General features: G+C 36.2%; 1 protein-coding gene across 1 annotated transcript; it reads left to right on the forward strand.

Annotated features, from left to right (window-relative positions):
• The first annotated feature begins 2,401 nt into the window (after window positions 1–2,401).
• LOC149076769 (fatty-acid amide hydrolase 2-A-like) lies at window positions 2,402–12,065 on the forward strand. The gene is made up of 7 exons (XM_089244430.1): window positions 2,402–2,735; window positions 4,187–4,406; window positions 5,665–5,874; window positions 7,542–7,661; window positions 8,548–8,702; window positions 9,651–9,749; window positions 10,326–12,065. The coding sequence occupies exons 1-7, from the start codon at window positions 2,553–2,555 to the stop codon at window positions 10,932–10,934; spliced, it is 1,596 nt and encodes a 531-aa protein (XP_089100556.1). The 5' UTR covers window positions 2,402–2,552; the 3' UTR covers window positions 10,935–12,065.
• The last annotated feature ends 337 nt before the right edge of the window (window positions 12,066–12,402 follow it).

Genomic DNA, 12,402 nt, shown 5'->3' on the forward strand with positions numbered 1-12,402 from the left:
ACACAAAACTTTTTTTCTAGGCCTACAATAAACCTTCGCGAACAGGGGAAAAAAAATTAAGAAAGAGTCAGTTCGATTGAATTTATTCCGCTGGCATTTGGACGCAATATTACGTCCCTGATCGTAAAGGGGTTAAAAACAAACGTTTGAAAGAAAAGATCAGTCCTAGGGAGACTTTATGATGCATATTTTGTGAGAGTTTCCAGCATTTTTGACCATCCAATGACTGATTGAAACGAAGCAGACGTAATTCATCAACTTCCCTGGAAAAATGAATACAGATAATTTGCATAACTCTTACTAAAATTACAACAAATGCTATATTAAACTTTTTGTATAAAATCCATCCTAACAAGGGTGATCATATGACGCATATTTTATTGATTTACAGTAGCTTTCTATTTCCAGTCGCTTATAAATTTTAAACACGGATTGGTAATTTTTCTCAATGACAACTGGCTCTGCGAGTCGCAAATGCAATCCGAACCATCAAACCGCAGAGAACAGGCAGACCTTCAACAGCCAACACGATGCTTACCCAACGTGAAAACTCAGGCATTTGTCATTTTCACTTCAAAATATGGAAGACGGAATACAGCACCAGTATTACCCAAAAAACCAGAATGTTGCACGTCACACCATGGAGGCTACCGTCAGATCCACGGGTTCATTCTCGGGGAAGAACATAGACAACAAGTTCTTTTCCCACCGAACCTGAGACGACCACCGATAGATGACCCCTTCCTTTCCGACCCAACTTAATCGGTAGTAAATTATTCAATGGCGATTTCACCGGAGTTGTTGCGCGGTAAAGTAGTACTATAGTAGTATGCATAGTCCAAAATATGCATAATTCTGAAAACATAAATACGTTAGGGTTAAGACCACGCATGCACTCTACACACATGGCACGTTTTCGGATAAAAACCAATTCTTCAAAAATTCCCCAGAAGAATGTTCACGAGGTGCGTGTACGGTCGAGTAGCAGTAGTTACAAATGGCAGCACTAGCAAGAACATGTAACAAGCACAACTCTAACATCACAAATACGTCAGGGCCACGCATATACATATACAACACATCCCGGCGTGTACCGATTCGTTAGAAATTCCTCGGAGGAATGTGTACAAGGAGCATGTTCGGTCGAGTAGCAGTAGTGACAACTGACAGCACGAAGGTTTCACCAGGTGACTGATGCGAAGGTGAATTTAAGAAAGAAAAAAAAATTCAACTGTCCTTGCAGGGGAAACGAACCCATATCCTCTCACTTACCAGATGAGCGCTTTAGACCCACTACGCTACAAGGGTAACGAACCTCGATCTTTCCTTAGAGCTCGTGACCGCTGAATGGATGTTCAGGTGGTCGTTCCCCGGAAGGGCAGTTAATTTTCTTTCATTACTAAATTCATCTTCGCATCCACCAGGTATTGAAACCTTCGTATGGATATAGCGGAGATTGACATCCAGGGCCGCAACTAGGTGGGAGCAGGCGGGTCTCGTGTGGCGGAACTTCACCAAAGCTTGGCGTTAAAAGTGACCACGCAGATTACGCTCGCCAAGCGACTGGAAGAAGAAAAAATATATAGTTGTTGCGTGTTAGTTGTAAATAACATGTTGATGTCTTTTTGTGTGTGTGAAATAAATTAATGTGGTGATTATTGACAGGGCCGTCTTAAGAGCATCATGGGCCCCCGGGCCAAGTGGTTTTTCTGAGGACCTACCAGGTAAATTACAGAAAATTTCAACCACATCTAATTTTTGTGAGGCCCCTCTTCTGTCGAGGCCCCCGGGCCGTGCCCGGGTAGGCCCATGCGTTAAGACGGCACTGATTATTGATAAGTCGTCTTATAATCAGATCAGAGTGGAGTCAGATATGCGTTATCAAATCAACTCGATCGACATACCAAATTCGAGCCCCGGGCGCTGGACCGGAGGGGGGCGCAAATTTTATTCTCAAACCACTCCTTCAACATTACAAGGGGGTGTCAAAATGAGCACTTGCCCCGGGTGACTAAACATCGAGTTGCGGCTCTGTGACATCATCCTTGGACAACTGGCAATGCCGCCAACTTTCCGATGTGTTTGAGTTTGAGATCTCAAATTTCCTTCTTTTTTTATTTAATTATTTACGAGAGAGCTTCTGTTGCGGAGGAGCTTGAAATGAAGTTGTAGTGTTTTTCCTCTCTCATTAAAATTCAGCTGTTTTTCTAGTGGTGGTTGCATATTTCAGCTACTTTAAGTAAAATATGAGATCATTTCGGCAACAATCGGCTTCAAAACCGTATTTTTCCCTATTGAATATGGTCACAGCGGTGCAGACGGAAATCTCTCGTTCCCACCACCATCCAAAACATCAATCGCGGAAATTGGTAAATAACATTATGCCCGAGTTTCGTTATCTGCTGAAATAAAAATGTCACAACGCTATGTCATAAATACTATCGTTTGTGGGATCGGCGGGACCTTGATCCACTGATGCTGACGATCGACGCCATCAACGACGACGACCTCGCATCATTTGCAAGAGCTTCCTAGAGCAGACGACGACGACGATGATGTTCGTGAAGCGTTTGCTTATGGTTTTCGGTCGCATTTTGCGACTGCTGCTTGATACCGTTTCGGACAAGATCTTCGCGTATTTCTATCGCGACAAACAGGAAGCTCTTCCGCCGATCCGCGATGCCATCTTATTGGAACCAGCTGTGAATTTAGCTGCCAAAATTCGAACCCAAGAGGTAAATTCATTTGTTTATTGTCAAATTATAAAAATATCCTTTTAATGCAAGGGGTTCTCAACTTGTTGTCCCCTGTGTGTCCTTGGAAAGCTTTCAGGGGTTCCGTGAGCTTGGAGGGGAAACAGTCAACTCTCGTTGGTTTCAAGTCAGAGGGTTCTTAACCTTTTTTTTTCAGCCGTGGCTGGAAGTCAGCAAGATCAACTTTGAGTCCCATGAGACCGTACATGAAAAACCCGCGGGATTCTGCCCTTGGAGTCATCAAGTATCCTGTGACCTCAGAACTTACTTAAAATGAACCTAGCGGCAGATAAACAGATCACTCAAGTGAGCCGTTGTGCAAATTCCACATCATCTGAGTGGCCCGTGACATATTCCCAGATCATGTAAGTGAGCAGCGGCGCATTATAAAAATATCACTTGATCAACATTCAGCACAGTTATAGAGCATTTAAGTGGAACATGGTACATTTATAGATCACTTATAAATGATCCCGTATGTGAAAAAATTTGAGTTAAAAGTAAGCAAGGTTTGCCAACCCATGTCCTGCCAGTGTGCTACTGTTAGAACAAGCCTTAAATAATTGTTTTCGCCTATTCCTCGGTTTATATCACTCTTATAGTCTCTCAGTCCCAAGCGTGGGTGGAGATACGGGAGAACATGGGAGGGGGGGGGCATTGCCCTCCCAGCATCAAAGGTGGAGTTGTATATGCGTATATATGAATTGACATCATCATCGTGTCCCCCAGCAATAATGACCGTGCCCCCCCCCCCCAGACTTCCAAGTCTATCTCCATTTATGGTCCCAAGTCTGTGCTGTATGTGGGGTGGGGGGGGGGTATAATTGCTTGCTGCTAGTCAAAAAATTTTATCAGAGCTTAAATTTTGTCTGTAGTAGGTGGTAGCTATGTAGTTTTGCATCTTAACAAAGCAACACAATTTCAGCAGTCAACATGCCGATATGTTTATTTCAGTTCATGCAGCAAAGTTTGGATTGTTCCTAAGATCTGACAATATGCAACATTGTTTATTGTTGTCGCTTGCGGCCCACCAACAAAAAAAACTGAAGAGGGCTCCACTCTTGGAAGCATGAATAAATAGAACAAGAAGTCAAGATGGTACTTTTTGGTTATGAGGTTCATAGATTTTCAGCAAATTAGTTTGGGACAAGTGAGGCGGAAAAGTCGCCAAAAAAATTACAGGCCAAGTAACACTAGTTCAGGAATTGGCATCCTATCAGGCAACATGACTAAGTCTTGACAAAAACATGACCTGAGCATGACAAAAACGAAGAAACAACAAATACAAACTCAAATAAAAAAATTAATCAAAATGTCAAGTAGGTTTTTTTTGTTTCTTTTTTTAATTTGGTGCTTATTTCAAATTCTATAAGTTTTAAAAGAAGAAAAATATTAATTTCTCTAATAAATTAATTTTGTTTCCCACTTTTCAGATAAAAAGTGTGGATGTTGTAAAGGCATACATACAGAGGATAAAAGAAATCCAGCCAATAGTGACTGCAGTTGTAGATCAGCGATTTTCCGAAGCCTTGAGAGAAGCTCACCGTGCGGATGAGTTGATTGGGTCGGGAATAAAATCCATAGAAGAATTGGCTTCTGAACAACCTTTTCTGGGTGTACCTTTGTCTGTGAAAGAGGCTATTGCTGTCAAGGGTAAAATTGTGTTGCTATATTAGTCTATCGCACTGACTATTCTATTGACTTCTAATCCATTCTATGAAAATTCTGACATCTACCATTTTCACTTTAAAATATGGAAATGGCCAGCATCACTAAAACTTGACAGACGTATAACTCTGACAATATAAATTTGTTAAAGCCACTCATATATTCAGAACTCGTGTTCTGGCATGTAGCAATTCATTAGAAATTCCCCAGAGGAATTTTTATGAGGTGCATGTATGGCAACGTAAACACACCAAACTTTAATTCAACAGGCTCGGGTGTGGATTAAAATCTCAGCTTTCACAAAGAAAATTTTGAACAGCTATTTAATACAGTAAAACTCCTCTTAACGGACACCCTTTAGATGCTGTCACTCCTCTTAAGACCAAATAATAATTTCCCCTTATATAATAAAAGTTTGTATTTCACCCCTGAATATGTATGTATAAACCCCTGGTTGATGGTCACCTCTCTTTTACGGATGAATTTTTTTGTCCCAGCCGGTGACGTCAAAAGACGAAGTTTAAGTCTTCAAACTTTCCTATATAAAGTACATTAAATCTACCCACTGTGGTGGTCGAGTGGTCATAGTGCGGACTCGTGTCGTGAGGTCCTGGGTTCAAACCCCACCCTCGCCACAGTGGTGGTCAGCGGAAGTTGGTTTTCTGTGGTTCTCTCAAATTCAAGGAGCAAATGCAAGCCTATCTCCCCTTTAAAAAATCTCGCCACAGAGAGCAACAGGCCTACAAATAGTACAAATGTAATTCAACCATAACACATCACTCACTTCACTTCTGAAATATATATGGCAGCATTGAAAATCAAACACTACACTACATACGCTCTCAGACTTACACACACAGTTACACTTCTGGCACAACTCACTGGGTAGTAAATTGCCCATAGATGGTGATAGACCTGAGTTGTGTTCAATTTGAAAGAAAGAAAGTACATTAAATCTGTGTTAACACAATTATGAGTGTAACACATAAAAATAACAGAATTTGTGAATTCATGAATGTCTAATTTGTGTTTTTTCTAGATTCAGATCAGCGATTTGTATTCTGTCTTAATAATGAACTCATTTTTCCAGAGATGTCCACATTTCAGTTTATCCATTTATTTATTTTTTTCTTAATAGTCAACGTACCGAATAAATGCAATAAAATGACAAGTATCTTTGCTCGCACTGTTTACTCAGTTAATTTTGAAAAATTATACACATTGCTATCTTTCGCTTGCATAGGTTGCCTGTTCACTGTGGGTCTTCCTGCCAGAAGAGGTGTCAGAGCAGATTCAGATTCTGATGTCGTCGCTTTGCTCAAGAAAGCTGGAGCCATTCCTCTCGCTGTAACCATAACACCAGAGCTCTGCTTCTGGTGGGAATCCTATAACACGCTGTATGGTCGCTCAAAGAACCCTTACAACACTACTCGCACAGTTGGAGGAAGCAGTGGTTGGTATTTTCAATTATTAATATTTTTTTAAAGACATTCTTTCTTATACTGATCCTTCTCAGTTATCGTTCTTATCTTCCCCATTTATTTTAACTCCAAATATTTTTTGTTAAAACGAAGTTCATCAATTGTTGACCTCATTTGGGTGCAATATACCCATAAAAAGTGTGATATAGAACCTGGCTTGTACCTGACAGATGAATTTTACCATAGAGTTAGTTTTACTCAATCAATTCAATTTCTTTCATAAATTTTTCTTCACGTTGACAAGTTAAAGATAGGTTGGCACATTGAAAGTTTTGGCGAAGATTGATTTTTTTCTTTTTATCAAATTATGTGTGGCAACCAATCAGAATAGAATGAAAAATTATTTCATTACTTGTTTAGAACAACTACACCAAAACCCAAAAATATAGAAAAAGTTACACCAAACAATATCAGGAGTGTATGGGTAAGTGCAAGCCAAATTACACAATTTGCTGGGACAAATTTCGGGCTTCAAAGTTGGTAACGGGAAGATTCGGATAAGTGTATAGTGAGTGCGAGCCATATGTTACACATTTTGCTTTGCTGAATATTGCTCTTCAATACTGACAGCAAGAAAGGTTTGAATGATTTCTTTCATCGAATGAAATTTTGAACAAAGTAGAGGTGTGATTTTGAAAGTTTATCAAAGAAAGATTATCAAACAAAATGTTCCAGCCCCCCCCCCATAAAACTAGCAGACATATGAGGCCAAGTGCATACAGCTTAATGAAGACTATTTTTGAAAAAACCTCATCCAGTTGGACTCTAACTAATGTAGTTTGTGAGTAGTAAAATCATTCTTATTCCTTTTCTATGACTACTTGTATTCAGAGTGCATAGGTAACTGGGCATATGGCATTTTACTAGTGAATCATTGATAGAGGCATACTTCCAATTAGAAAAGTATCTAAATAACATGTAGTACTCAGATATGCCGTTCATGTGGCAAGGGGTTTTGTATAGTTATTAAAATGGAAATGTTAACTTTTTGTACTGACACCCTGTGCTCAAAAACCCGATTACAAAGTTGTTTGCGCAGTCTTCTGATGCCAACAAAAAAAATTCTATGTTTCTAAGTGCAATGTTCACAGGTATTTGAATTCAAAAAATGGAGGAAAGTTGGGGGAGAACAGCATTAAATGCAAAAAAACATTTTTTACCCATATTTAATGCTGTTTTTTTCCCCAACTTTCCTCCATTTTTGGAATTTGAATGTCTGAGTGAATATTACACTTAGAAACATGGAATTTGTTTAGTTGGCATCGGGAGAGACAGGGCTCTGTACGGAAAAGAAATCTCCCTGCATAAAAATAACTTTTTTGCTAACCGCATTCAAATACACCAATTCCTTCAATTTTTATGTGTTTTCAAACTATTTATGAATTTATGGTACACCCCATATATGCATATCTGTAATGGCCATCTGCCAAGTGTTTCAATTCTGTCTTCATCTATGAAAACAACTGGGTCAATAAATGATCAATATCAAGATTACCATATCAGATGTTAGTATACAAAAAAAAATTTAAACAAGTGGATAATTTTTCAAAAATTTTTGTTTGTAAGTATGAAAATTTCAGCAATTTTTAATTCTAAATATAATTGATATTGATACAATCGTTGCATTTTTCTCTCACAGGTGGGGAAGGATGCATAATTGGTTCTGCTGGATCTGTCATTGGCCTTGCCAATGACATTGGAGGAAGTATCAGAATACCAGCTTTTTTCAATGGTGTCTTTGGCCACAAGCCAACAAGAGGTATTGTCAGCCTAAGCATTGATGTATTTTATATTATCTAACTGTGTATTGTATATACAGTCGAATCCTGTTTTAACAAATATCTTTATAGCGAAAAAATCTTGTTTTAACAAACACTTTTCTAATCCCAGATAAGTTTACATACGAACAGTATAAAAACCTGGAATTCCTTTATAACAAAGTGATTTCTCTGGTCTCACATTATAATGGGATTTGACTATAATATGTAAGCTAATTACTTTTGTAATTGCTCTTTTTTTTATGCTCTGAAATCTTGTGAATGTAATTGTCTATGATCTTTATGGCAGAGTTTTTGAAAATTTTAAAATTGTATGTGAATCGTTTAAGATAAGCATCTGTTATATCGATCTCTGAAGTGAACAGTTTATTTATACCAGATGTGTTGCAGTTACTCATGCAGGTTGCATGCAAAATGTATAATCAATATTATGGCCATATAAGTGCATATATCAGTTAATTTCACATAAGTGGAATGTTAAATTGGCTTCTTTTTTTTTCTTTGCTGATTTGTCTTTTTTTTCAAGTAGTACTCTCACAAGCAATTGCTTTTGGAAATTCACAGTAGTTTTCAATAATTTTGCATATATCTAATGAGACCCAGCAACATAATCTTAAGAAGCATTGGCTGTCATACAATGCTGGGGTGATTTTCTTGTAGTTACATACGTATCAAAGAAAATCAATCAATCTTGTCATATTTAGTAAAGGTGCATTGGATTTTTGGATGCACCCTTCCCTCAGGAGGAAACGCTTTGAAATATCTTCAAGATGTGAAATGAGGTGTTTCCAGTTAATGTCAATGTACATATCATAATCACTATCGACACATGTACAGTATCTCTCCTTTTTGTTTGTTCATATGTAGGGGTGGTAAGCAACGTGGGAGAATATCCATTAGCAGCTCCTGCAATGCAATCGTTTTTGATGACTGGCCCTATGTGTCGTTACGCTAAAGACATTCTACCTATGATGAAAGTTCTTGCTCCTGATAAAAAAGAAAAATTGGGTCTTGATGTGCCTGTAAGTAATTCACGTAAAATTTATCATACACCATGTAACTTTTCATTTCCATTTCTACTGCTCCTTCCTCAAAAATTGAATGATACTTATTTTAATTGAATAGTATACTTATGTAGTTCAAGCAGAGAAAGTTGTAAACAAGATGAGTTTCAAAGTCTGTTTGCAATTTGTATCATTTGATTGCATAAATCATAGGTTCAAAGGTCGGAATTAAAATTCTTTCAAACACCATGATATAAAGAAAAAGCTGTATCTGAAAGATGTGGATTATTACTTTTTTGTAATACATGTTATCAGCCATTGGAGTATTTTAGAATTTTGTGTCATTACTCATGTTGCCTTGATATATTTTATTGGAGTCTCTTGCGTGTGTGATAATACATTATTTTAATCAAATCAACTGCAATTAACAATATTAGAATAATAAATCAATATGTAGAATAGTTATTTCCGAAAACAAAAAGAAAGGTACACTGGTGTAAAAATATTTTAAACTTGTATTGATGCACAAAAAATTTACAATAAGCATTGTTATTTGAAGAATAGAAATTTATCCATAACAGACATTTTAACTCTTTAGCTACTGGATGTATATTTCTCCCAAAAATTATTCTTATTTTTTTTTCTGTCATAAATAGTTTTTATGGCCGCTTGTTCATTCAAAAAAATGTTTACTGTTATAATCATGCAAAGGAATGTGTACAGGGTTTGTGTATGGTTAAGTAGTAGTATCATGCAGTATCAAAAATGTTGGAAATTATACTCGTTTCATGTCATTTTGGTGATTATAAATTTATAGACTATGTTTATTTTCTTGATCAACTATTGGGTGTGAATAAAAGCTCAATACCCGTGGCCTGGTTTTGAGTTCTTAAAATTGTACCTACTAGGAAATATGTGAATGTCACTTATGTTGCGTGAAGCTCCATACTCTGTTTATTTTCGCAGGTTGACATTTCTCAAATCAAAATTTTTTATATGGAAAATGATGGTGGAAATCCCTTAATATCTGCAGTTGACCCTGAAATTGTTAAAGCACTAAGAAGGGTAAGATGGCCTGATTTTCTTATTTTTTCTTGGACAGTGGGTGTTTTCTGTTTTGTTTCTTTTTGTAATCATGCTCCATTATAATGTATAACTGTGTAATTGAAGACAAGAAATGATAAATGCTGTTAGTGGCAAATCACAAATTTTACAGGAGAGCAAAAAACAATTTTCAGGCACCATGGACCATCATGTTAAGTGGCATCTACTGATGCGTTTTTCAACTACTTAGGGTGAGTTGGAGACTCACATTATTTCCCAGGTTAATAACTGGTATTTACTACATTTTGACACGAGAGAAAAAAAAATATTTTGGTACTTACCACATTTATCTCACATTTCCGGTCTTCAATTAATATAATAGTTGTACAGAGTTTACCTGTTAACATTTTAAAAAATTTATAAGTAATTAAAAAGCACATTTAAAAAATTGGGTTTTCAAATTTTTTAAATATCATTTCAAGCAATTTTACTGACCAGATCATTTTCATTAATTTTAACTCCAATTTGTTTGAATTTTTCTTTTCTCTCTTTTTTTTTTTTTTTTTTCATCTCTTTTACTTATTTCATGTTTTGCAGGTATTGCAGTATTTTAACTCCACTTATAATACAGTTGCTGAAAAGGTTTGTTTGCCAAACATGATTCATTCTTTTCTAATCTGGGCTAATGTACTCACTACATCTGGCTTGAAGCCTGTTGCTGAAGAGATGACCGGGAGAAAAGGTGAAATTAGTCTCGTCACTGAATGGCTCAGATGGTTTTTGGGCATCTCCGACCACATTCTGCCAGTCCTATCATCTGCAGTCCTCAATAAATTTGTTACATCAACCGACGAGAAAAAAACTGTTAAATACTACCGCATGATGTCTGAACTTCAGCAGCAGTTTGAAATACTCCTGGATCAAAATAGCATATTCCTTTATCCTACCGGTCCAGACACAGCACTCTATCACAACCAGCCCCTCCTGAAACCTTTTAGTGTTGGATATACAGCAATTTTCAATCTCCTCGGCCTACCCATAAGTCAGTGCCCTCTTGGCTTGAGCAGCAAAGGGCTTCCCCTCGGTATTCAAGTTGTGGGTGCTTTGAATAATGATCGTCTAACCATAGCAGTTGCTGAAGAACTGGAAAAGGCTTTTGGTGGTTGGGTTAGTCCATCTCCGATGGTTTGCACTCCTGTGGAATAACCTTCGAAAAATAGTTATACATAGTTTCATTTCCGTTTTTTTAAACAGAATTCATTTTTCAACACATATCTGTTTCGCTATGTGTATTTAATAATTTATGTATGTTAATAACACATCCAATTTTACTCCTACACGAGTGTAGGTTTTAAAATTTTTATGTTGGTTTTTCTTGATGTCATAGAGAAAATCAAATAATATATGATGAAGTTGTTGAAACACAAAACATAATCTCTATATGGTTCTTGTATTTGCATTATGAAAAGAAAAACAGTATCGGTGGATATGCAGCATGGTTGATTATATTGTTACTTTTTCTTTCATGAAGCATCTTTTTTTTTCCAGCATTTAAACAAATTTCATTTAATTAATATTTATTATACTTATATATTACATATATATATAATATTAAAAATTACTTTTTAACATTTGTTTTCATAACCTATTTGAGACCTGATTTTGCTTTGCTGATTTGAAACCGTTGCTTTCCTTTATGTGTAATTAGTTGCTGCTTTGCTTAAAATATGCACATATTTACAAATTAAACATGAATGCATAAATATTGGCTTTTTTATTACCATTTGAGCAAAACATGTAGCAGTACTTTTATTTCATTTTTTCGGTGTAACTTTAAAAAAAAAATTGTGTTTTGAATACGTGTTGAGTACTTTCATCTGATATTCTCGAGTGTGTATTTTCCAGTCTATGTGTTGTGTTTTATGTACAGTTGAACTTGCTTTGTATGAGTTCACTGCTAACATAAGCATTTCTAAAGCTATCTGCTTCTTCATTTTATCAGTTTGGTGCTTAATTTTATCAAAAAATCATGTGATTTTTCTTTTTTAATTTAAAAGTCCATCAAAATAATCTGAAATCAGTTATTTTCTTTTAAATCATATACTGCATGTTTATGTCAAGGTTCAATAAAAGTTTATAGTGTATGAACCAGGGCTAGACAAATCTCCAGAAATTTACATCCCTCCGACTTGAAATAATATGTTTCTCAAATCTATATTTTGCTAGATTCTGGCATGTGGTTGAAAAAAATACATGACTGATTGAAATTTTTGCATGCCCTGGGCATGTGGGGCAATTAATTTGTACAACCCTGGCTTGGTACAATACCATACTAGAGTGTCATACATTGTAAGTGGATGATGCACTTTTATTTGTGCAGCACCGTTATTTTTTAACGCCATCATTTTTTATTCTTTCTGAGATTTTACAAATAACAGCTAACATAAGTGAATGCTAGACTTTTTTTTTATTTTTTTGTGTTTGCTGTATATACATATATGTATATGTATTCAAATGCTTATTTTACTCTTTTTTTTTTAATGTGACTGCATATTATTTTCTATTTTCACATCTTTTTCTTTACAATGCAATTTTTTGTCTATATACCTGAGGTAAAAGGCATTATGTCCATTTTTGTCAATATTGAGATAATGCTATTAATTTGCAAATTAAC

This window comes from Pholcus phalangioides, unplaced genomic scaffold, assembly GCF_987345545.1.
Source record: "Pholcus phalangioides strain wild (caught in Gottingen) unplaced genomic scaffold, Ppha-v1.0 ptg000015l_1, whole genome shotgun sequence".
Taxonomy (NCBI): Eukaryota; Metazoa; Arthropoda; class Arachnida; order Araneae; family Pholcidae; genus Pholcus; species Pholcus phalangioides.